Here is a 25,305-nt window from a genome sequence, read left to right on the forward strand (position 1 = left end):
TTTATTAAAAATCACACGAAAAAAGTTATAAGCAAGGACATACATTTACAAGCCGAAGAAAAATGGCTAGTATACGATTTTAAAAGTTTTCCGAAACTAAAAAACCAAAATTATTAGATTTTGTCATTTAGACGTGAAATGCTGAAAAATATATTAATTACATACAGATACAAAAAAACTATGTATTAAAAAAACAAGCACATACGTAGTATATTACTGTTGCATCACCACCCAAATGCTCCTAACAAAACTCGAAATCGAAAAGCGTTTAAAAAATACCAAAAAACGAGTTGAAAACTTTTACAACTTATGTGTAATACAAAGAAAATAATTTAAAAAAACAATGCTTGAATCATGGAGTTATAAATATTACAAGTATTGTATTGTTGAGTAGGTATAACAAAACAAGGAAAAAAACTTACAAAAAATATTAAACGCTATTGCGACATATAAGTTGGTAGGCTATGTCGAAGAAAGTATAAAATTTATGGATATCACACGTATAAAAGTCAAATGTCGAGACATAAATTCTTGCGTCTTCTTAAAAAAATGATGCTTAAACGTTGTAGTGCCTACGCGAGCGTTGCACAAAAAGAATTATGTCAAGTTTATTATTTGTTTCAATTAAAAATCTACGTACAGAACTTCATTCAACTACTTTCACAAGTTGTACCACCTTTAATTGGGAGTTTCATCAAATGTGGTTGTATGATATTTGGCGAAAGTGAAATAAAATTATTTTAGGAAAATAAAAATTAAACGATTTCATTTCATTACTCCTTCATTTATCTCTCATTTGTAGGAAAATTTCTCTAAAAGACGAGCAGATTTTGCGATACGTTAATAAAAACTAATATATTTAAATAATTTCTGTTACAATTGAAAAGATCCGTTAACTCTATAACAATTCGGAAGAACAAACATAAAAATTTATGAATCTTAAAAGACCTATTCAATTTTCATCTCTTTATATGGGTGTAAATTATTTTATTCCTCACTAGAACGTAAAAAATGCGCAAAAAACGCTTCGCGTAAAAATGTTAGTCATAAGATTTATGTTGTTTAAAAAAGAACCCAACTTCTCCAATTTTATTTATCGAAATTCACGAGACTTTATAACAATAACTTTTGTGAAAATCTTACAATTTAACTTTCTGATGGTAAATATTTATCGACATCTGTACACTTATACACATTCTATAAAAAATTGAATACATGTACTGTTAATTTGCATTCGATCGTAGCTTTATCTTATTGTTGTTGTAACATTAACCAACAGCCTCGTGAATCGTACGTCGTAGTTTAATTTATTTATAAATCTTAATTAGCTATTTGTATTTACGTTTTATTTTGGAAATTTAGTATTAATATTTGAACCCCTTATTTTGGGCTGTCTGAATAAATTGGAAAGAAATAATCTATTATTTAGTGATATGACAAAGAAAATTCAATTATTTCACAAGACTTTTTTCTTTATTTTTTACACGCTTCATGCGCTTACGAGTTAAAAAAATATAACAATTTATAGATAAACAAATGAAGCTTCGAACATTAAATTTTGAAGACGTGTAATGGTAAAAAATTAGAGGCTATTTTTCCATTCACATTATTAATAACGTAATAATAGTAATCTTTAGTTTTTACTTAACATTATATTATGAAGATGAATATAGAGATATTTTTTCTCACGATAATTGTAGGAATTAATAACAAAATTGTAATGACACTCATATCAATTATCGATGAGAAGTGGCATAGATATGAATTATTTAAATGAGTCGTTTTTAGGTTTCTATACATAGTCACGACTTTGCTTCACTTTGTTTTTCTATATAAATACAGTAAACTCGCATGATTTATTATACTGTATTTTTTTTTTTTTCAGAGAACTCACAAATAATCGACGTCACGAGAATCAAAAGGAAGTTGTAAATAACAGAAAAAATTGGTATGAATTAGAAATTAAAGGTTACATTTTACAGTTAAACATAATATTATAAGATTTACGAGACACAGTGCCTCCTTAACACCATTACCCATATTAGATGCAAATTTTTGTCAAATTTTTCGCATACGTCTTACTGTCATCGATACATAAGAAATATATAATATATCGGATCGCGTCCTTCACTCGTGGCTATATACATGCTAGACATACTTACATAGGTACATACATTAGATTCTTTTAAATTGTTTTTTTCTCGTCTCATACGCTTCTTGCGTTTATTTTACCTTTTTTGTTTGAAAAACGAATGAAAATTTTTTCCTCTTTGCTGCAGTCTCTTATGCTGTAGCACAAATATACGCTTCTATATGTAACAAAAAAACCAACATTTCTTTATCTTTGTTTAAGCATACATTACAATACATTACAAGTATATTTTGCAAGGGACTGCGAAAGCATTGAATTATCCAGAAAGTCATTCCGCAGAATTTTTTTACTCTTTGCTACACAATATATAATGTCCGTAAGAGTGTAAACATATGAATTCTTCGGACAATATTTTGTTATTATTTCAACAATTATTTTGTTAAAACAACGTAAAGAAATGTACAAATTCTCAATTAAATTTTTTTCTGAACTTGAATAGACTGGCTAAACATATTTCCGCAACTCCCTTGACAAAGGCCAGAAAAAATTATGTTACTTCGCTTCTTCTACAACATAATAAGTCATCACAAGTGGGTTTCAAAACGATTATAGTGTACGTTTAACGTTTTATCATTGCTAAACCTTTCTTTTAAGAAAAATTCGAAAGGCTCATGTATACCAAGAAATCTGAATAAATGCATAAAGCACGCGATAATTATATGAATAATCAATGTGGAATTTTCAAAAAACGATACTTCATAGAGTGTTTTCTTCCATCAGAGAACAAAGGTCTTTACAGATATACAAAAATCTTAAAATCTTATGATCACTTTTAAGTTTCAAACGAATATGAAAACGATTGATACTACTCTTTTTTTATTTACTATATACGTCTGCATAAATGATGTGTGGATGCACTATTAACGATGCGTGTCTTTCATTGACTTTTCCTATAAATCATGTGAACACTGCGGTTAATGACGTTTTTTTCTCTCTTAGATTTATAAATTATAAACAGTATGAATTATTTTAATATAGATTGACATGATAAAAAAGTATAAATAAAGAACAAGGGTCGCACGAAAAGACAAAGAGACCAGGGTATGAAAAAAACTTCCTTTAACGATAATCGTTTTTAACGAGCTCTTTATCTTCTCGCTGGACGTTGCAAAAAATGTGTCTACTCACAAATACGATATTACACTCGTAAAAGTGATTTCTCTCTAACTCCTTTTTTACTTTTTTGCAAGGTTAAGATCATCATTTTATTCTTTAAGAGCATGAAAAAAGCTCTTGATGCACTGTGATTTATAAAACGTAAAGAGACTTACTTCGATACTGGGGACGCTTTCATTTAACTCTGTCGTACATTTTGTTAATAATAAATAAAATTATCATTTTATGTACACTAACTTGTTTTTTCGCTATACAGTTAGATTCTTTAAATGAAATAGTTGTTATTTCTCGTAATTAGTACATTAATTTGTAATTTATAAATCTTAATGTACTACTTTTTTCCTTAAGAGCAGTCTATTATTTTCTGCCTTACATTAAGAACAACGTTCTACGCTACTTTTAATGAAATATTTTTAACTGACCTCATTTTCACTGTTAAATTTACAAAATGAAGCTGAAATGGCAGATAATTACAGTAAGTTATATTACTACATCATTAGTAAAAATGCTTACGCTCATATTAAATAAAAAATATTACTTTAAAGTCATCATATTGACTTGGCAAAAATGACAGAATCAAATAAAACGTCCACCTATATTCACCGAAAATCTATGCACATATTATTGCGAATCGCAAAAGTCGTCGTTAAACATTGTAAAAAAAAGAAAGTGTCTCACTGGAAGCAAGAAGAGATAATAGATATGACAAATATATCGGTAATTAAAGAACTAGTGAAAGGTATACGTATTAAGTTGCGTAAATGTGTTTTAGGTAGGTAGTTTTATCGCGTTGGATTAGCCTCGGTAAAAAAGAGCTCGAATGCCGCCAAATGTTGCGGGGAGACGATGAGGCTTGATCTTAAGTGAGATTCAAGGACTTTTTTATCTAAAATCTCACAAGGCGATACCACTGGCGAACTACTGCCTATTGACTCTGCGATGGCTTTCAGGAATTGATCCCATTTCGTCGAATTCAGAGGCGATATCTGTCGGCCGTACTTTATCAGCAGAGCTAACACTGATATTCCGAACTAAAATGGATATCATTGTTGCACATCTGTACCATTCAAATTTTTAATGGGGAAAAGAAAATAATTACCTTGCTTGAAAGTGCAAACGCTATGCTATTAGTTTTGGATGGTTGGTTCGTAGACTCAATAAACTCTATGACTAATGAAGCCATTGGTATCCAGATTGACCAATTATTAGTAATGGCAAATGGTTTTATACAATTTTCTTCCGCCCACTTGTAAAATTCAGCGTAATAATTTGTCAGCACGTTAGAATCTCTTCTACCGATCACGGCTAAACCCTTGATAACAGCACGCCACAATTCAGTCAGTTTATCTCTATACTCCTTTGTATTCATGAATGGTAAAAAGCGCAGGAATAACGTCTAGAAGAAAAAAAAAAGTAGAGTGTCCTACATTAAAAGTTTTTATTTCGCTGATTGGCGGTTAACTTACTTTTCCCTTACGTATACTCAAAAGACTCGTAAGTTTATCGTCTTGTGCAAGTTGTAAAAGAGAAGTCATTATTGATACAGTCAATTCTTCCTTTTCTTTTACTAAATCCCTACGCTCGAGTTCGGGCAGTGGTTCACCACTTTCTTGATGTTGTTGTAACAGTTGTTCTCTTTGTTGTTGTTCGCGTTGTTGTTCAGCTATTATGGCTAATGGATTTGTTTTATCCTCAAGTTTCAAAAGTAGTAAATAAAGCTAAACAATAATGATTTTTATTAAAATCCATAAAACAAATCAAAACTGACATTTATAATACAATATTCTATATACATATATAAAATATTTTAAAAATACATACCCTCTCAATTTCCAGAAGAAGTTGTCGAGTTTTTTTAGTATCTTTTTGTTGAATTGTGGAAGCTTGTTGAGGATCACTGTTAGGTACAACATCCATATCAATAATTTTCCTTGGAGCAGTGACACTACTGTACTGTAATTTTCCCAGAGAATTTTCAAATTGCATTGGTGTAGTAGCTTTGGTAAACGTAGACTGTTCCTTGTTATCCCTAAAAGAACAATAATCAAATTTTAGAAAAATCTTTTTGATTTGTAATACATATTTAAAACTTACCTTGGATCTTTGTGAAAGCCATTGTTGTTATTATTACCATTTCCTTTGTTGTTATTCATCTTTCTATTTTTATTGAGATTTTTAATCTCATTTTTCTTATTCTGTCTGTCACAAAACACTGTATAATAATAATCATCAATGTAAGGTTGGTTAGTATTCAACTGCAACAACTGTATATTATTCAACCATTGCTTTTCTCTATTATTCATCAGCCCCGCATATTCATCAAGTTCTCCTGATGGTCCAATTCCATTGCTCATTATATGACCAGGATGATGTATCACTTGATGCATTGGATGCCCAAAACCTTGATTGCCAAAAAATCTATTCATATGATTATAATTTTGATGGTGAAATTGATTATTTCTGAAAAATGGTTGATGATGATTATCTGAACGATCGTTGAATTGTTTGTTTTGATTGCGTTGATTTGCCATGTGCATGTGCTGATTCATCTGCTGCTGATTGTTAGGATATGGTGGTATTAGTGGATGATCTGGTCTCATACCAAAAGGTAATGGACCCATGCCTGAATTTCCTGTGGGCTGTAGATAATATAATTTATAAACAGATATTTTAATGACTACAATAAAATATTCAATTATTGTTGAACGATGTTTAGTTATATAAATTATTATCAATATAAATCTTACTGGAAAATTATGAAATGAGAAATTGCCATGAAGAGAAGGTTGTCTCTGACCAGGAGGTATAATTAGGTGAGGTAATGGCAATGAATATCTAAGAACATTTCCAGGTGCATCTGAAAAATAATTATTCATATAAATAAACTAATCATTTTTAAATATCTCTCTAAAATTGTCATTTTAAGAATCAATTAATTTAATTTACAACAATATTGCTTACTTGGTATCGACCTAACATTTTGAAGATTTAAATGTTGTGGGGGTGGCAATTTAAGAATTGGAGCTATAAGTGAAAACTGATTTTGGGTTGGTCCAGTGCCATTGGTTTGATGTAATTTTTCTGCAGATGTTATTGAATTAAGAAATAAATTTTGAGCGCTAGTGCTTGCTGGTGGTTGATGTGGGGATCCTGGTGGTTTTACAAGACCGGGTGGAGGGCGATTTGTGATAAGTCCTCTTTCCAATTCTTCCACTGTACAGGCATTTTTGAGAGCTGACAACGAAGGTTTTACAATTTGAGTTGGCGGTATTGCAAAATTTGGACTGTCCCAAACACCAGGTCGAGGAATAGTAACCTCCTTCTCATCGAGAACTAAATGAGAAAGACTTTTCTCCACATCTATTTCTGATTCACTCTATGTCACATATGAAAAATTAGTATTTAGTCAGAATTTTAAAGTTATTTGAAAACTGTGAGAACTTACTTTGCTGTTATCATTTCTGTAACGAGGTCTACTAGATTCTGTGATTTGAGCTAGCTTTTCATGATCTTGCTCCCAATCACCAGTATTAGCTTCAGAGCCAAAAGTTTCATCATTCAATGCATCATAGTTTTCTTCTAAATCTTCATCCTCTAAACAATCTAACCCATCATCCAAGGCAGCCTGTATTTCCAACATAACACGCACAATCAAAAATAGTTTAATAAATTTTTTACCTAAAAATTTCTAATATGAATATTTATTCAGAAAATACAAGGAATTTTTCAATATTCATGATAGATATTTTGCCGTTTAAAAGTATCATTTATACTTATATTGTAAAAATCACAAATTTAAATTGTCAAATTTTGAATGTGAAAATAAAAAGAAACATAAAACAGCAATAGATAACGTCTATCCGTTTCCTGAAGGCAGAGCGATGTCGTTAACAGCTATTATTATTAACAGTAACGAATTAACTGAGTCTTTATCTTTATGTTTATGATGAAGCTACATAATGGCTTTCTCGCGCTCGAGTATCGTAAACATTAAATATTATTGTGGACATGAGTAAAGGATAACGATGTATGTAGAAAATCACGGACAGATAGGTAAAGTTCTAGAAAAGAAAGTACCGACATAATAATGCATATTTATCAGCGATAAAGGGGCATGAAACAGGTGAAAAATCATCATCGTAACTCGACCGTTAGCATAGACAATGAATCTCGATTGTGTCAAATAATCAAAACAGGCAAATTCCTCGATGTCGGTGTATCATGTTCTGGCCGTTGAATCACAACGAAAGTATATATTAACAAGCCAGATTCGAAAGTCCGTCAAAGTGTAAAAGGGGCATTGGCCGATAACGCAGATCAACGTAACTGAAAAAAATGAAAAATTTAAAAATCGAACGTTAAATCATTATCGATTCTTAATCGCGGTTGACTAGAAGCACTAAAAAATAAGTCGAGGGTACGGGGCGTGTATTTCCTCAAGTACATACGTAGGCGGAACGATGTGATGGTTGCCGGACGGCAAGTCTTACTCATCGTTTTAAAAATTTCTCAATAAGATACTTACGCCGAGGCTTGTGTCGAATCCGAAGAATGAGTCTGCCATTTGTTGTAGTTGCATTCACTTAATGTCATGTTCCGCTCGCAAGCGATCCGTGTAATGTCTTCGCTGAGACAAAACGTCAAGCGACCAGGAAGCAATCAGCTGTCATGGCGGCAGCCTGCAAGAATATACGAAGCATTAGCAGCACAGCGCTACTAGTCACGAACTTTCCATCAAATACCTCTGGCGCCCTCTCGATCTTTCTTCGAGATTACTAGTTACGTTGTACGCCGTTCGCCGTTACGCCAACCCAGTTGCCAACGTTCAACAGCGCTAGAGCTGACTGTTGCGAGGCAAAGGCGACTAGGCGAGTCTCGGTTACGCAGTCGCCACACTCACTCGACAATAATTTCGGAATGACTGTGGGATGGCGAGAAAATGCACAGGAGAGACATTTTGGTAAATGGTAACACACTATAACACTGGTCTGGTAACAGGAAAATTGTATATAAAGAAAAAAGAAGGCACGCGTGGTGCGGGTAACCGCCGAGTCAGATCAGGACTTGTACGGTCAGAACTCCGACTCGATTTGGTTAACAATTGTTTTATTTCACGATCTATTTAATGTGTTTCGAAATTTTTTTTATTTTTACATTGTTTTGTACTTTATAAATATATGTATTTAAAAATGCAACAATATTTTTTTTATTCTCAGAAACATTGAAATTATAAACCTTTTTATTTTGTGTATATATATTTTTTGTGACCTGCCGGTAATTAGAACATCCACTCTATTTTACATATAAAAAAAATGCATGAAAAGCATAAATTTAAGCGCACGTTTTTCGACGAGTGTACAGCAAAATTAAATTTTCTGCGTGGTCTGTTGAAAAATTAATTATTTCAATATTACATAACATTATGTCCGGACGTTAAGTAAATAAATGTTTATAATCCGTTTGTTTACTTACTGCCTCTCTTATATTTATTATTTGGTAAAAATCGTAATAATTATTAGTAATAAAAATCATTTATTAAGTACTAATAATTATGATTGTGATAATTAAGATAAAATATAACTTTTATTGAATAATATATTATGAAAATCATGAAGTGTCTTAAAAATAATTATTTTAAATGTTCTTTAATGACATAATAAATCTAAAGAATATATATTAAGAGTTCTTTAAATAAAATTTTACATTTATTTTAAATATGAATTAAGTTATTATAATAATTGTTTTAAACAATATTCATATAAATATATAAATTTTCAATGTATTCAACAGTTATTCATATACTACAGAGGTTATTGGTGATAACAATGACTATATATACGCCTACGCAACAGTAGATTAATATATGAAACACACACACATTGCATGATCATGAATAAAAGGTTGATTACCGATAGAGATTCCTGTTTTATCTAAGGTAGACATACATCATTATTCATTATCGATGCTCGTATAATAATGAACCATGCTCATATTATATGAAATATGATTTTTCGTCTGCTACGTCAATTTTTTATTTAATAAAAATACTTCCACTTTTACCGATTTATTTTTGTTAAATTATTTTTCTTATTCTTTTACAAAATAATTTTTAATCGTAAAATTGAAACTGCTTTAGTTTATTCATTAATTTTAATAGTTTATAATTATTTAATATTATACGTTTTAAATATTGTAAGTATAATCTTGTTTTCAGAAAGTTAATCGAGATTTTAATATTTTTAAAAAGGAATTGTAAGAACATTCTAACAATTATAATCCGATTAAGATCGCTCTATAATATCCTCCACTTATGCATTAACTGCATCGAATTTCCTCATGCCTGTGATGACGATCGACGACGACGACACGACAATCGACAGTGTTAGTTCCTTGGCTGAGCCAAGCTAAGCAACATAATTCCCTCTTGCAGGGAATTCGTCGCAAGACACCCCGCTAAAAGTGTTTATTTCAGCATGTAAATTTGCTGTCTAATTGTGAGTTAATTTCACTTGTGTTCAACAATTCATGGCGAATTTCAGCAGTATATTCTACTACTTTAAAACCAAAGCTTGTAAACTTAACCTTTGTATTTTTTACGTTCATTTTCAGATGTTTTGTATACGCAATATTCACAAGAATTACATATCTTCAGTCAGATTCATTTCCAAGGCGAAATACTCTCGACGCAGTGACAAAAATACAAGTTCCTATAAAGTTGTTCAATCAAGAGATGATGCTCTTGATGGTTAGTAATGATTGATTTCTTTTCATGCACAAACCTATTTTTCTTTAGTTTTCATGTACAGTTATTCAGTGTAAACAAGTGTCACTATTTGCTTATTTATTTAAGTCTAATGCATAGTTGCATTGAGAAGTAAAAATAAATGTTGTGCAAGTACTTATTTTGTTGCATATAGTTGAACATACACTATTAATATAAAATCTTTGTGCATATGTGTGTGTATATGAATATATATAGTTTTTTCAAAATATTCTAAAATAAATAAATAAATATTGATTCTAGATTAGTCAAAAATAAGTCTTACACATTTACCAAAAATTCATTGAATGTAAAATGTTTAACATAAAATCCTTATTATATTTTTATAGACTTTGACAACCATGTCTTTGGAGTTGACCCGAACTGGGAGCTTCTTACTCCAAGAGGCTTCCGTTTCTATCTTCCTGGGAGTATAGGGCCAGGCTGGTTAGATGCATCAACCACTGCCCATGTCGAAGTACGTTCAGTTGTTGTGCCAAATGAGTTAGAAGATTTAGATTTTCTTAAAAACAAACAAAGAAATATCAATGTTGAGGAAAAGAAGGATGAAATATTTTCAATACTACACTGTACAGCTCAGGAGTGCCCAACGCTACTGAGGAAAGGAATTTTAGAGCTTTTTCCAAACTGCCTTGAAGTAACTTCACCTCAATTAACTATAGTTACAATCTGTCAGAAATCAAATAGTAAAATGTCCAGATGGAGCAAAGAAATAGAAACAGAAAAGTTTGCGCAATATGTAAGTCATCTTGTATAAATAACAACCTACTTGAATATATAATTAATTCAAACCTTATTTTATAGTTTGTCCTTGCTGCATCTGACATTTGTAAAAAACTTAAAATGTGTGGTTACTGGGCAGACTTTATAAATCCTTTTAGTGGACAACCTTATTTGAATACACACAAAAATAGTGTTCTCTATAAAACAGATGAACGTTTCCGTTGTGTGGGATTTAAAGTTGAACAAAAGAAGAATTGTAAAATAATTACATCTGACAATGATACGAAACAATTCATTGGTAAAATAAGTACTTATATATATAGTTCATTTTGTTCGACCTTTAATTATTTAATTTTAATATTCATTTTAGGAAATCTTTATACAACTGCACCATCTAGTACAGATTTTCTTAAAGAAATAATGAATAACATGAACCATAAACTGGATTGAATTGTATCTTTAATGGTAAATAGATAGCAATTTAATTTATGCACCATTGATTGGTGGGATTAATGTACATCAGTGAAAGTAAAGACAAATATACAAGTGAGTTGTATCATATTGTAAAAAAAGGAAGTAATGGATTTCAGTAATTTACCAGTACCATTGGTAAATTATTTCTTAAAGTCAATTGCAAGAATAATTTAAATTTAAATTATTATAACTGATATTTTTCTTGTGTAAAAGGTTTCTTTGTTTTTAATACTTGTTGGAAATGAAAGTTCCATTGTAATTAAAAATATAAAAATAATGTTGGATTTCTATAGGAGCAAGCAATCCCAATTCCGCAAATCAGTAAAAAGGAAAATTCATCAATAAAAAAAAACTTGTTAATATTATAAACTTCTAGTTCCGTCAGTTATTTTCTTATAAAACCTATTCCTAAATTGTAAACTGATAATATCGTTCATATATAATTCGCAGGAAAATCAATGACCGCATATAAAATAATAAAACCAAAAGTTGAAGCTTATACCGTGAAAGCTGGAATTTCAGATGCATCGTATCAGGTAATATATCACGTCGCGTGAAAATTTCGCGCCAGCAGCTACAGCACCAGCGTTCCTTTCACGTGAACGTAACTCTTACGATTTTATATTTTTTGTGGCGTTCCGTGTAGAAAAAAAAGAAAAATTCAATCTTACGAGTAAATCTTGTAAATCTTTTTTTCTACACTCTAACGTTTACTTGCATTCAATGTAAACGTGTGTGTGCGAGCGCGCGTGCGCGTGTGTAACTTCCATATTGTGAAATATTTCAATATGTAACATGAATATATCTAGTACGAATCAAAGACGATAAAAAATAAGTTACAACTGCAATTTTACAAATAATGATCTAAAATTCGACCAACTTAACAAATAGTAATAATAGTGTAGTAGTAGTAGTAGTAAAGTAGCACTGAGGACACCCATTGAAAATTTACATAGCCATACAGTTTTACGATGTTAAGTAAACTTTAATCATAATCAGCGGAATTTTTCAAGAACACAGGAGAGATGGTATCATAGATGTTCTGCTTACATGAAGAAACACGACAATTGAGCATATATAATTCATCAAAATTTCATGCGAAGGAAAAATACACAGCAAAATCCCCTACCAACTTAATTATAAGTGTCACATATAGAGAAAAGGGAATGCTCTCCTGTCCCTCGATCATGTCTTTTATTCCTTTTAATATATCTGACACACACACACACATACACATGCGCGCACGCATACACACATTTCCTCTTATTCCGTCTATCGCTCGCCGTCTGTTTATTTTACTCTAGACGCGTATTTTGCTCGCGCAGAAGAAAAACGTGATGTGCAAGCTTTTGTTTGGATTCTCTTTCTTTTGTGTAAATGTGTATTTTCCTGCGGTAAAATTGTTATTTTAAGAATTACCTGGTTGCTTTTAGTTTAGATATCTAATTATTTTTAGATTGCGTTTTGCGTGTTATGCGATATATTAAATATTACTTTGCCGATCAATTAGACTTCTGGGAAGAAGCCCCGTTGTTTTTGCGTGCACGATATTGGTATAGCATTACATGGAAACAATCGAATAAGTGGTTCATTTGTACCTAAACTAAAGAATAGTTCCAGACTATGTTTAAGTAGTATGAGTAAATGCTATAGTCAGTCAAATTCCAAATTATAGATTCTAATATATTTATATCGCAATAAAATCTATACCAGCTTGACCTCATCTTTCTCACTTTAAAACATACATCTATTCTTACCGAATACAATACTCGCTATAACAATTTTTTCCCTTTAGTTCCGTTTCGCAGCAAAAAAAGAAAGACGGAGAGTTCGATTCTGATATATTTCGAATCTGTCCTCCCGAGTCTATCACTCGCTTCTCTTCCACTATCCGCGCGCGCACAGCAATATTCCGTCTGCAAGACCACGCGGCTCATGTGACAACACGAAATACAAAGACGAAGGGAAGAAATTTAAAAAAAAGCGTAGGCTTGTGAACACGACGCTCAAAGGCTCTCGCAAAGTCTAATTGTTCCTTATTTTTACGCCTTGTTCCTATAACATGCTTTTCCAATCAGAAGGTTTTTTTGTTTACATGAACTTTCGATTGTCCTCGATATTGCTTTTTTTCGTTGTTGAAAAATAAGAGGTATGTACATTCGAATTCGAAATTCCCTTTTCTTTTTTTACATACGTTCAAAACTGTCGAGAACAAAGAATTTAATTGTTTTCGATTCCAACTGTCAATTAAACTGGAAATACGTTTTTCTTTCTTTTTTTTCAAACTTTTATTTCATATTGGTCATTCAAGTTTTATGTATAAATATTGCAAAGACTAAAAAATGGTAAAAGCATCATAGAAAATGTATTTGACCTTTGATGCTTTGTAAACAATGATAATCGAATAAAGTCACGGAAAATAATGAGAAATCATTATTTGTTTACTTCGATCTTCAAAGCTGCAATTAAAAAAATATGTTTATCAATTATTTTGTTTTTAAATCTTTACTAATGGTGCACGCTTAATAAGGTAAATAACAATAATCTATAATAAATAATTCATACAATTAACTTGCGTCAGTATTAAAACATTTTATCTCAACCTTAATTACCTATTTGCAGTCAATCTAGCAATAGCAAACGTTGAAAGATCTAACAGACAGCAGAAAAAGAAGAAGGATAAGCGAAAGAAAGAGAACAAGATAGAGGAAGAGAGAGAGAGAGAGAGAGAGAGAGAGAGTTACTGCCGCGGACGTGGAAGGCCGCCGCGAGAAGAGAGATTGACGAAGCGGAAATGGGTCGTCGTTACTGACGTGCAGCTCGAATTGAGATTCGATTCGCAATCGGTGCCCTTTCTTTTTTTTTCTTCCACGTTTCGTGGACGTCTAAATGAGGTACGCGCGTGTCCATGCCAAAAACACGGACGCAGTGCGTGGCCAATGAAAATAGCCAGTGCCTTCTGTTGTCCATCGAGATCCTAGTTGAGCGTGTTGAGGTGGAGATTGCTTATTGGATATGCACGAAAGCTTACTATCTCGATTAGATGGAGATTGCCGCACAATGTGTATATACGTATATACTTTATTCGCAGCTTTATCGGATTAGGTTACAGGGTATTTTTCAAGAGGCGTGATGATTGAATATATTTTTTTTCAAGGTAGCAAGGAGAAGAAATTACATTACAAAACGCGATTTTCATCGGATTATTTTTCTTTTTTAGTACTGAATTCATTTTATCGAACAGATAGCGACAAAAATAATTTAAAACTTTCTGAGAAAATTGTATCATCTGACAAAGTGACGAACTGTCAATTTTTAATTTATCACGAGAAATTTCCTTAGTAAAGTAAAACAACAATTCAATGATCTGATCGCTTCCTAAATGGTCAATCTGTGCTTTCCTTTGTCCACAAACTCGTGACTGCTTTTCCACGGGTGAATTATATTTTTCGACGCTCTTTACGAAGAAAAACATTTTTCGGTCTGCGTTAGCTTTGCTCGCTCCATCTTATTTTCAATGGAATCGGCACGAGAATAAAAGTGTTTTCTTATCAAAGAAAAGTCAATTTCTCACAAGTAAGTAACATCCTATAAATCGACAAAAAGCCATTTATTGACTACAAAAGCGCGAAATAATCTTCTGGAGAATGAAAACTAAAGAAAACATACGTATAGAAACCTACGTAACGACTTGAATAGGGCAGTTCGGTTCGAGTTTCTAAAAGAAGAGGGAGATAGAAAGAGAGAGAGAGAGGGTGAGAGAGAGAGGGGAAGAGGTGAGGCTTCAAAACGTTCCAACGCTTGACATCGCATGCTACTTGGATATCTATACTCGAACTCTAACTCAGCAGTTGAAAATGGAGAAACCGAGTGAAATTTTATATATAACTGAGGCTCGCGTGCATCGATGGCAGGGGTGCAACGAAGCCAGTGAGATTTATTGTAAAACGTTATTCCAATAATGCTCCCTGGTGACGGGAATGGCCAAAAGCAAACGACTTTAAAAGTAAACATGAGGCTCGCGCGCAATGCTTAATGAATCGTATACCGAAGTAAGAGGGCAAAAAGGAAAATATAGCGCGTTCGGTAATGAAGTCATGTCTGGAAAATTCGCGTGGAAGGCGCTTTTCGCTCAGGTTTTTCTTTCCTTGCGTATTTATCCATTTTTTTCGTGTATGGCGTTTGATGTTGGAGCATATTGAATGTCCCACCTTCCCTAAAGCTAAATCGCGAGGCCGTAGGATTTCATGTGGCGCGTGCTCTTACTACGCTACCACACTAGTCTTTGAAACTAGCTGCGCTTTGCGTACGCTGTTTTCTTTTTTAATTAAAAAACATTATTTGTGAATGAATTCGTATTTATTTTTTTAAGACGTATAGATGTTGGGAAATATAATTGCGGTGTATATTCGTGAGTGAATTTTCGGATCAGTTGAATAAAGTTCATGTATACAAGTGACGCTAATTAAAAGATATTAAAACATCGATTATTCGATTATACACGAAATGTCGATTAGAAATCGAACATCCCATGTAGCAAGGAGTGAAAAAGAAGAATTCAATAAAGTGACCCAGTTGAGAAATCATCCCTTATCATCTAGTTAACATGCTTTCGAAAAACACTTGTCGCATTCCTAAAACAGCATGGCTTCGAAATAGAATGAAGTATCAGAGAAAGAGAGAGAGAGAGAGAGAGAGAGGAGTGCGCATAGCAGCCAATCGAAAAGGCGACGTAAAGGCGACTCTCTCTCTCTCTCTCTCTCTCTCTCTCTCTCTCTCTCTCTCTCTCTCTCTCTCTCTCTCTCTCTCTCTCTTAATCCTCTTAGTCTTCTACCTCTTTTCTACTTTTCTTCACGCGCGTCTTTGCTTGCAAAAGATGAAAAACACGAAAAACCTAATTCAGATCGTTGCTGGTCCGAATGCGCCAACACGTAGTGGCTATTCTGCTTTTCTCTCTCTCTCTCACTCTCTCACTCTCTCGCTCTCTCTCACTCTCTCTCACTCTCTCTCTCTCTCACTCTCTCTCTCACTCTCTCCCTCTCTCTCTCTCTCTCTCTGTCTCTTTCTCGCTCTCTCTCTCTCTTTTCTCTCTTTTGTACGAATAATTTCGTTGCACGCATGCGCCATCGCCCTTCCTTCGGGAATGCGACGATCCTCTACCATATCTACTCGCGAGAAAGAGACGAGAAAAAATTGTCTGTGTTCGCGATTTCGCTCTTTCTCTTTCTTTTTTCATTCTTTATTTTCTCTTCTTTTTTCTTGTGCGCCAATGCCACGAAAGCACCGGCAGCCTATGCATGGGTGCGTTATGCGAGTGTTTATTGCGCCTTTTCTTCCCCTCTCTCTCGAGGAATATAAATTCTGTTTTATTGTGCATATATTCGCGCAGACTTTTCACATTGCACCAATTTTTTAGAACGGGCTTCGAGCTTTTTTTGCCTCAATCATGTATATATACGGAAATACCGAAATTGTACAGGCCGGTTTTTATGATTTGATGTAGGACTTCATTTTATTTGACATGTCGCGTAAAATTCTTATGTGCGATGTATCATTAATCATTAATTATTACAATTAATATTTCAACGTCCGATGTATGTGCAGCAGTAATGAATAAATTATAATGATTTTGGCAAAATAGAAAATAAGTAGAACAAGTCAGTTTGGTCAGAAATGAAAATTTTTTTTCGCGATTTCCGTTGAATATGAATCGGTACCATGATTTTTATTTAACAGTATAAAATAAAATTAATTCGCTAGTAAAAAAAAACACGTTTAATTACTTACTACCAACCAGTGAAAAAAATACATTTAAATTTAAATAGAGTTCGGAAGAAGTCAATCGTCCCGAAAAGAATTTGATTTCATTCTCAAATAATAATCAGTTCAAAACAGTAGCAGTAGTAACAAACTCACGCTGTATATCCAATATCGCAGCGGATTTTCAAACGCAAACACAGTCATTCGAGCAATGCATATACAAGCCTTACCCACACAAAGTGAGCGAGATAGAGAGAATCGCTCGTAAGTAGGAGAAACAGCGGCAGCAGCGTATGCAAGCTCGTAGTAGAGAGCGGCCATCGTACCCCCTCGTACGATCGCTGTAGTGGGGTAATTGTGAGTCATGCGCAGAGAGTCGACTGGTGAAAAAAGCGTCGCGCGCGCGTTGCTTTTCCGTCGCGCTTCATCCCTCAGCGAGTACGCGTCGTCGTCGTCCGGGTTCAACGTTCTCGGCAGTCGAGTCTCGTCGCGGGCTCGCACACTACTCTCACGTATCTCTCAAAGTTGTTTGTTATTGTTATTGTTGGATTTTTTTTGTTTCAATTTCTTGCACTGCATTGTCAAAGTGCAAGTAATCGGCACGTTGAACGAGCCAAAAATAAATAAAGAAATTAGTATCCAACACTAGGGGGTACGTAAATCTCAACTTGTTTTACGAGCAAGGCAGAAAGCCCAATGGTGTTTTAATACATATCCAAGATCGCAACCAAAGTGTGTCTGTGTGTGATGAATCAAAAAGTAAAATAATGAAGTTGGTGAGAGTGAAGGAATAATCACGTAACGTAAGGAAGCTGTGAGAGGGAAAGAAACGAAACAAAAAATCATAAAAAGTAGTCGAAATATTGGCATGAACGTGTCTATGTGTACGTGTGTGCGCGTGGATGGGTGTAGAGGAAAAGCGGGGAGCGTGCGCGCGTGAGAGGGAGGCAGGTAGGTCGTATTGATTTTGACGGCGCGCAAAGCGGATGGCGTCTCTCTCTCTCTTTCTCGCTTCTGCTCGAAGCAAGGAGCAGCGACCGAGTTTTCTATATCATTCTCTATTCTTTGTGTCTCTTCTTCAAAACTACTCTCTCTTTCTAATCCTCCTCCCCCATCTTTTTTTCTTATTACAATCTGTCATTGAAATATGCGTGATGCCATTGAGAATACTGGAAGAGGAATCGAATAAATTTCAGGAAAAAATGGCACGATTCTTCCAAAGTCCTCCTCGCTGCATGAGAAAAAAGGGTATATCGATCGCTAGTCCCGGATGTCTACACATACACGCACACCATAAAATAAAAGGCTGCCTAACCACGCCGCTTGCCTACTTACCGGAATATAAATTCGTATTATTTTTTAGGCTGTTTTTGTTTGATCGAAAAATGCTTTTGAGCAGCAAGGAGCTTTTGTAGTTTATTTAGTATTCTTAATTGAGGGTAAAAAGTAATTAAGTATTCTTAAGATAGAGATTTTCAGGGTTAATAATAACGTCACAGGAAGAATGTTGGTTAACGGTTCGTTGCGGGTATACGTTCTTCGAGTTGAAAGGCTTGCGGGATCAGCCATCTTGAATTTTCAAAATTTCGATCCTTCGACGAAAGCGAGCTTTTCATTCGAACTTGATAATTGGAGTATCAGTGAATGGATTCGGAGAATCGAAGCGTTAATTAGAAGATCCACCGATATGTCAAGCTGCTAAATGCCTAGTTTTAATACGAGTATAGGTTATCCCATCCATTAATAATATGTTTTCTAACAAAAGTATTTCTAACAAAACAAGATTTTATTTTTCAAAGACCTTTTGAAAAGACCAAAATTGAAAAACCAGTCGCTGTTGGCTTTTCAATTATAGTATAAACAAATTATACTATGGTAAATTGGGCAGGTAAAGGGTTAAAAAAGCCAGTAAAAAGTTTTTTTCAATCGAAAAATTTCAGATACGAATCTCGTTCATTAGTCGACGAAAGCACAAAACTATTTTCATTTAGAAGGGATGAGGCTCCCTGAAAAAACTTCATCGATCAAAAGCCCCATTATCCGTAACTACTCACCTCCTCCTCCTCAGTTGAAATTAAAACATATGGCGATAAAGAAATGGCGGTTCTCTCTTACAAAACAAAAAAGCGAACATTTGTCACATCTTAATTTCAGGGCGTCACTGCGGATAAGAAAAAAAGAGAAAGGAGCTGTAAGGAGGATGAACGTGGCACGTATCATCAAGGAAAAAAATCTTTTCTTTGAACGATAAGATGTCAAGGCCGAGAGAGAGAGAGAGAGAGAGAGAGATGCAATGTTCTTTGCCGGCTTCTCTTATCTTTTATTGTGATAGGGCTTTCGTCGAGATGAAAAGGAGGAGAGGAAAACGAGGCAATCTGCGTTTGTTTTTATCAAATACTAAGAAAAGAAAGCTTGCGCACCCTAAAAATGTAGACGGAGGAAAAAAGCTTTCTTGTTTGCAGTTTTATCGGATTACGTTACAATACACACTCGATCGATCAATACATATATATGTTTATTTTAAATGCGAATATAATCGTGACGTTAAAAAGAGATATTCGTTCGAATAGCGCATTGCTCTTTTAAACTTGTCTGAATGAAAAGAAGAAATACTTTGTGTGCGATTGAAATTGCTTTTTTTTTCTTCTTCGGCAAATTGAAATTTTACTAGCTCGGGTGAAACATTAACTTGACATTTTTAATGAAAAAATATACTTTGATCCTCTCTGTATTGTAAGATTCGCGAACAATACGTAGTTATATGTACGGTCGCGTGAAATTTGTATTCTCACCGCGCGACCCTCATTTAACATTAACCTCTTTTGCGTGAAACGTGAGCTTATCAAAAATTCATTTTGCCCGCTTCATCGTTGCACTTGCACATACCACGAATGTGTATCATACCTGCTATTTTAGTTAAAAGCTGTTTCTCAGTGGAAAAAGTGGGTTTTGGTCGTACGAATGTGGACTGTAAATAAGTCATTTCGTCACTGGATTTATTCAAATCGTTAGCTGTGCGAATAATTTTCCAATATTTAATCGTCTGCTAAAGCGAAAAATAACGATTGATATTCCTCCAAAGTTATTACATCGCTATCTCAAGAAGATCTTAATTAAATTATTTGAATTGCAGAGCGGAGAGAGAAAGGAGACTTGGCTAGGCCCGATAACAAAGCACAATGAAAGGCCTCACCCACGAAGGCAGGAGTAGGGACCGACCGGCCCATCGCAAGAGAGATAATCTTTAGACGGTAAGGACCAATTAAACAAGTCCACTTTAGTCCAAACAATGCAACTCGTGCTTCACCTCGTGTGTAACAAATGCTAATGCATTAGTAATGCTGCTGAGCTTGCAAGCTAAAGAAAAAAAAGAGTAGAGGAGGGTGTGTTTCATTCTTGACACGCTAAACGCTGTTTAACGAGCCAGTCCTCGCTAAGTTTTTAACGGGCATTAAATAATTATGCGCCCGCGCGTGGAACAAATTTTTGTTATTGTTGCATGTGCATTTTGCGACACGCAAAGTCATTTGCCTCTCGCGTGCCAAATCACTGTGATTTCGGTGAGAAATGAGCTTTCTGATTAAGTTACACGCTTACAAGCTGACATTGTTACGAACCGCGAAAACAGCGATTTAAGCGGACAACCGCGTTGTTTCAATACAGACGTTGTTGTATAGATAATCTACGTACGTAAACGATAGTCGAACGAAATAGGGCCAAACCCACTTAAATGATCAACACCGACGCATTGCTAACGCAGAAAGCCCAGACTTTCTCTTTTGCCATTGTCTCTATGTGGCCAGGAGATAACTGGCCACGGAGTCTCACCGAGCAAGTTCTCTATTTGGCGCATACAACAACACTATACTTACATACAACAAGCCCCAGTGAGACCGCTCTTTGTTGTATCATCTTTCAAAATTTCAAAATTGTATTTGGCATCACCAGCTGCAAATTCTTCCTTACTAGAAATGAAATTATCAGAGATTTTTCAACATAATTCATCTTTGTCATTATTTTTGCTCGCCCGTCCCCAACAGCCGTTGTATACTACTATGCAAATTTATCGCTCGGGTCATGTTTTTACGAGAATTTTCTGTTTTTTAAACAAGCGGCTTGAATTTCATTTCGCAACGTTGGAATCCATCACGTATCCGAAAAAAGCAAACATTGAAAACTACATTCGATGGAAATGAATACTATATACATGCAATAATCGATACTTGCAATAAATTTTCGCGCGCGCGCGCGACGTCAAAAGAAAATTCGAGACCTGTCTCGCTTTTAGCAGCGCATAATTTTTTCCAGCGGCTTATCTTGGCGATGCTGGTTTGTATACGCCGATTGCACCTCTTTGTCCGCAATTTCTCTTATTGTCGCTAGTTTCGCCTATGCTATCTCTTCCTCTCTCGACGATGGCGGTACTGGTGCACGAGCAAAACAATCTCGACGCTCTCGCGGGAGCAACAATTTTGCCTCTCTAGCCGAGCGAATTGCGTCTTGTTGTTGTTACTCTTCCCCAGTACAGAACAAAAGTTGCTATCTTATATCTTGTTTACAGTGTAAATGAAGTCATTTAAGAGGTTTTCGCTGTTCTTTTCTTTCTTTGAGTAACTTTTTTTGAAAAAGTAACGTATTTCGATTGAAGTTTGAAAAGTAATTGAGACAAGTATTACTTGAGAATTACTTCTGTTTATATATAATTACAACGTAACGATTGTGAAATTCGAGCACTTTGAAGATATAGGTCGTTAAAATAAATAGATTTCACTTATAAACTACTAAATTTTCTTTTGCAAACAAGTAGCGGCTGAAACTAAATAAAGACCTTATTGACTATCGTGATTTATCCAAAAATATTCGTCAGTTTAGCAGATAGAACATTCGTAAACGTTGAAAGAGAAAACTACACTCTCCAGCCGCAAGACAAGAAAAAAACAAAGGAACGGCTGTCGGAAAATTAGACATTTACAGCGCAGTACTGTAGGGAAAAACCGCAAAAGCAGCAGCGGTGGTAGCGCAGTATAGTTGCACGCTCGCACGGGAGCAATCGGCAGCGCTCGTCGAGATAAAAACGAATTTTCGTCGCGGTCTTTCTCTTTTCTGCTCCGGCGAAGTACATAAAGCTCGTGCTCGCGTTTTAACGGCAGCTCAGCTCGTGCTCGCGAGGATAATGGGAGGGAGGGTATCCATTTGCTCTTCTGTGCGCCACGCGCAAACTCCTCTGCGGTGATACTTCAAAACGGTAGCGTTCAGAATCCTTTGTTTTGTAAGATTGAATTCTGTGCGCCGCTTTAAGTTTCCTCCTTTGTGTCTCGTTTTCCATCTCTATAGTGTCTATGATCAATGTACAATTTCATCATTCGCAAAGCGGATTATCAGAATGCATTCAATAGACGCAAAGCCAGAAAAGCGGATTATAATTTTTCTGTCAAGATCTTGAACATGTATATACATGCAAATACCGTAACTCTACTTTTCAATTATTAAATAAACTGGCTAGCGGTGGTGGCAGCAGTAGCTGGCAGTGAAAAAATATCATAATTATTTACGTTCACTTTGAGCTTTCTGACTTTCTTTCTCTCTCTCTCTCGGATTTTTTTTTGCGGGGCATGCGAATTTTCATTTCGAATTTTCGTCGCCGCCAAGACTTTTCATTCATTAGCCTCTGCGAGAACTCGCTCAAAGTTTTTTTATTAAAGAGATGGCCGAACCGCGTTGCACACTATTTCCTTCTTTTACTCTCTTCTATTTGTTCCATTCTTACTAATTTATATCTCCCGTTACGTCCTGCGAGTTGAGCAATTGTTTATTGCAATATTTTCCATGCAAGTCTTTTTCAATTGGCCAATAATTTTAAATATTCTATTGTTATTTAAATTAATTAAAATAAATGACGTTGTCGATCATTAGTAGGCCACGTAGATAGCGAAGAAACGATGTCAAATTTTCTTCCTCGTCAAAGCGAGAGACAAGACTCACAAAGAATATGATGAAAATGCCTGGAATAATTCAAGTGGATCCGCATCACAATTTAAAATGCTTCAAGTATTTCATTGACATTTTACGACGCTCTTTTTATAAGCGGCAAATTTCTTTTACTCGCTAACGCTAGAAACGGACAATATTTTCGTCATTTTTGGGAAATCATGCAATTTCTGAAATTCACATCCAGACCTTCTCGTTCGACATAGTCTTCAAAAATCAAATTGTGCTTCACCTAGTTTTAGAAATATTAACAAACTGAGATACAGCCATACAAAATTTTCATCCTTTTTTCCATGTATGTCTTGACATATATGAAGAATATTGAGCACACGTCACAGTAAAAGACGCGTAAACAAAACAGTTATCCGATGACTTGGAATCCCATTCCTGCAAAATAAAAGTAACGATAAAAGAAAAAAAATAGAGCGTGACAAACGAAGCTAAGCAAAAGAGTCGCAAGTTGCTTGTGTGCACGCGTGCGTGTGGTCATAGTGATATTATTGGTTGACACGTGTGAAGAGGGTATGGGGAAGAGGAAACAAGATTTTATCAGTGGGTCAAGGTCGTATACGTATACCTATACCCTAGTCGTATCGTTTCCTTCTCATAATTTTTTTACAATTTTCGTGGTTTCCACTTTCCCTTCGGATTAAGAGTTTTCGGTTGTTGATGAAAATGATCTCGCCAGGGTAAAAGAAATATTGCGACCGAAATACTGTGTTATGTAATAGTGATAATAGCTTACGGAAGGAAGGAGGGCTTATAGAATAACATCGATACATCGAAAGAGGATAATAATTACTGTTTAGTGATACAACATATCTAGACCAACAGTTATGGAATTGTAAATATACCAAATTTATCTGAATTACCGCTTGCCTCTAATGTTTTATAAGGAAATGATATTTTCTAGAAATTATTATTCAGAAACCATAAATTACAAACTATAACTTGCCTAGATCCTTACTGAGATTACTAATATTAATAAATCAAAAGTTAGGACGAAGAAGACTGTAAAAGGGATACCTTGCAACATTCCTAATTTCAACTCGGAAAGTTTAATCCGAAAACCTGTAGTTATGTGTCTATTTCACGGGAAATCGCCAACCAACCCACACGATTTTCTAACAAATTCGGTCAACGACTTTTTCCGACGACGACGAAAAAAAACAAGGAAGAGATATTTGTGTCATCTTGAAAAGAATATTTTATGAACGAATCTCAAACTAAAGTTTCTCAATTTTCTAAAGAAGAAATTTAATTTTATGCTGTTGAAAACTATCCGGGTCGCGCAGTCTTTTGTAAAATACGTGATGAAAAGTACCGAGGTGGATAAGGATTCAAATAATAGGTTGATTCACGGTTGGTATACAATCCAAGATTTTTATATATTTCCATGAAATGACATGATCTCTTCCACCTAAAGAGATCAACATCGACAAACTCTTATGAAATTTCAACGATACATCTTCGAAACTCGCAAGTTTAAAATTTAACAAGAAAAATTAGATCGAATAATTCAATCGATTTCCATTATTTCATCCTGAAACAGTATCTTAGATGTTTCTTAGATAGAGAAATCAATAAATTAATAAACACGAAAATATACCGATTCGTCTTCTCCGAACATTGTCACGAAGGATATCCAAATAAGAACGTCTTCATCTTGGTGACATATAATTAAAACTAAAAAGAAAATGTCAAGTAAGTATCCCTTAAATAGGCCAAGGTTGTTATTGTCGTGCAAAAATAATAGCCGGGTATGAGGCAAAAAAGGGGTTATCAGCTGACACACGAAGAAGATAAAAACCGAACTTATTCGTCGAGGTGAGAGAGCAAGCTTTTATTTTCGGCAGCTACTCGTGAATAAGATATGTCGATCTACTTTTACGAGACGCTCGGGCCATGTCTTCTAAGGCGCTTACACACACACACACACACACACACACACACACACACACACACACACACACACACACACACATACGCGCACACACACACCGAGTATTTTTTTGTCAAAAAAAAGGGTGCTTTACACTTTTTGTGGCCCGGGTGCAAGCTACGTATTCAAGTCGGTAAGGTCTTAGGCTCATTCAGCGATACATTTGAAATTCTTATCAACGCCGTTGTTTATGTTCAATGACGTACAATAAAGTTTATTGATTTTCTTTGTATTTTCTCGAATGATCTTACAATGTGATTTTGATGACAATTAATTTTGAAAGTAACTATCGAACAACTGAGAAAACGATTCTCGTTAGCGCGCAATGAAAGAACTTGCCTTAACAATCGTATAAGCGCACACCGCTTG

At 34.6% G+C, this 25,305-nt stretch overlaps 3 protein-coding genes across 12 annotated transcripts in view; 2 read left to right on the forward strand and 1 right to left on the reverse strand.

Annotated features, from left to right (window-relative positions):
- Positions 1-4,050: 4,050 nt before the first annotated feature.
- On the reverse strand, positions 4,051-8,026 carry LOC131670681 (protein PAT1 homolog 1). The gene is made up of 10 exons (XM_058946481.1): positions 8,011-8,026; positions 7,794-7,947; positions 6,714-6,893; positions 6,230-6,644; positions 6,016-6,125; positions 5,363-5,907; positions 5,090-5,297; positions 4,735-4,986; positions 4,368-4,664; positions 4,051-4,299 (listed from the first exon to the last, which is right to left on the reverse strand). Exons 2-10 carry the CDS (start codon positions 7,845-7,847, stop codon positions 4,051-4,053), a joined length of 2,310 nt encoding a protein of 769 aa, XP_058802464.1. The 5' UTR covers positions 7,848-7,947; positions 8,011-8,026.
- A 53-nt stretch (positions 8,027-8,079) lies between these two features.
- On the forward strand, positions 8,080-11,616 carry LOC131670684 (cobalamin trafficking protein CblD). Of its 4 annotated transcripts, XM_058946484.1 has the most exons (6): positions 8,090-8,228; positions 9,059-9,203; positions 9,483-9,762; positions 9,878-10,013; positions 10,379-10,788; positions 10,854-11,614. In XM_058946484.1, exons 4-6 carry the CDS (start codon positions 9,878-9,880, stop codon positions 11,220-11,222), a joined length of 915 nt encoding a protein of 304 aa, XP_058802467.1. In that variant the 5' UTR covers positions 8,090-8,228; positions 9,059-9,203; positions 9,483-9,762; the 3' UTR covers positions 11,223-11,614. The 4 variants fall into 4 exon arrangements, with proteins under 4 accessions (XP_058802466.1, XP_058802470.1, XP_058802467.1 ...); XM_058946487.1 differs by lacking the exons at positions 9,059-9,203; positions 9,483-9,762 and having other exon boundaries at positions 8,084-8,228; positions 10,854-11,070; positions 11,143-11,610; XM_058946485.1 differs by lacking the exon at positions 9,059-9,203 and having other exon boundaries at positions 8,111-8,228.
- Positions 11,617-17,468: 5,852 nt separating this feature from the next.
- Positions 17,469-25,305, forward strand: part of LOC131670685 (rho GTPase-activating protein 100F-like) — a 51,860-nt gene continuing 44,023 nt past the window's right edge. For 6 of the 7 annotated variants that reach the window (XM_058946488.1, XM_058946490.1, XM_058946492.1 and 3 more), the window contains exons 1-2: positions 17,930-17,957; positions 20,140-20,257. The gene's annotated coding sequence lies outside the window, so the exon portion shown is untranslated. Of the gene's footprint in view, positions 17,659-17,929; positions 17,958-20,139; positions 20,258-25,305 lie in introns of those variants that run through there. The other variant, XM_058946489.1, reaches the window with a different exon arrangement.

The sequence above is a fragment of the Phymastichus coffea genome, unplaced genomic scaffold (genome assembly GCF_024137745.1).
Source record: "Phymastichus coffea isolate CEN01 unplaced genomic scaffold, Cenicafe_Pcof_1.1 PCOF00113, whole genome shotgun sequence".
Taxonomy (NCBI): Eukaryota; Metazoa; Arthropoda; class Insecta; order Hymenoptera; family Eulophidae; genus Phymastichus; species Phymastichus coffea.

Excerpts from the sequence above, each read along its gene's own strand:
- LOC131670681 (XM_058946481.1), bottom strand. The coding sequence starts at position 7,847 with ATGCAACTACAACAAATGGCAGACTCATTCTTCGGATTCGACACAAGC. Across the intron at positions 5,298-5,362 it reads GGCTTTCACAAAGATCCAAG|GGATAACAAGGAACAGTCTA; the intron begins GTAAGTTTTAAA and ends TTGTTCTTTTAG. Across the intron at positions 4,300-4,367 it reads CGTTTGCACTTTCAAGCAAG|TTCGGAATATCAGTGTTAGC; the intron begins GTAATTATTTTC and ends TATCCATTTTAG.
- LOC131670684 (XM_058946483.1), top strand. The coding sequence starts at position 8,208 with ATGCACAGGAGAGACATTTTG. Across the intron at positions 8,229-9,877 it reads TGCACAGGAGAGACATTTTG|ATGTTTTGTATACGCAATAT; the intron begins GTAAATGGTAAC and ends GTTCATTTTCAG. Across the intron at positions 10,789-10,853 it reads CAGAAAAGTTTGCGCAATAT|TTTGTCCTTGCTGCATCTGA; the intron begins GTAAGTCATCTT and ends CTTATTTTATAG.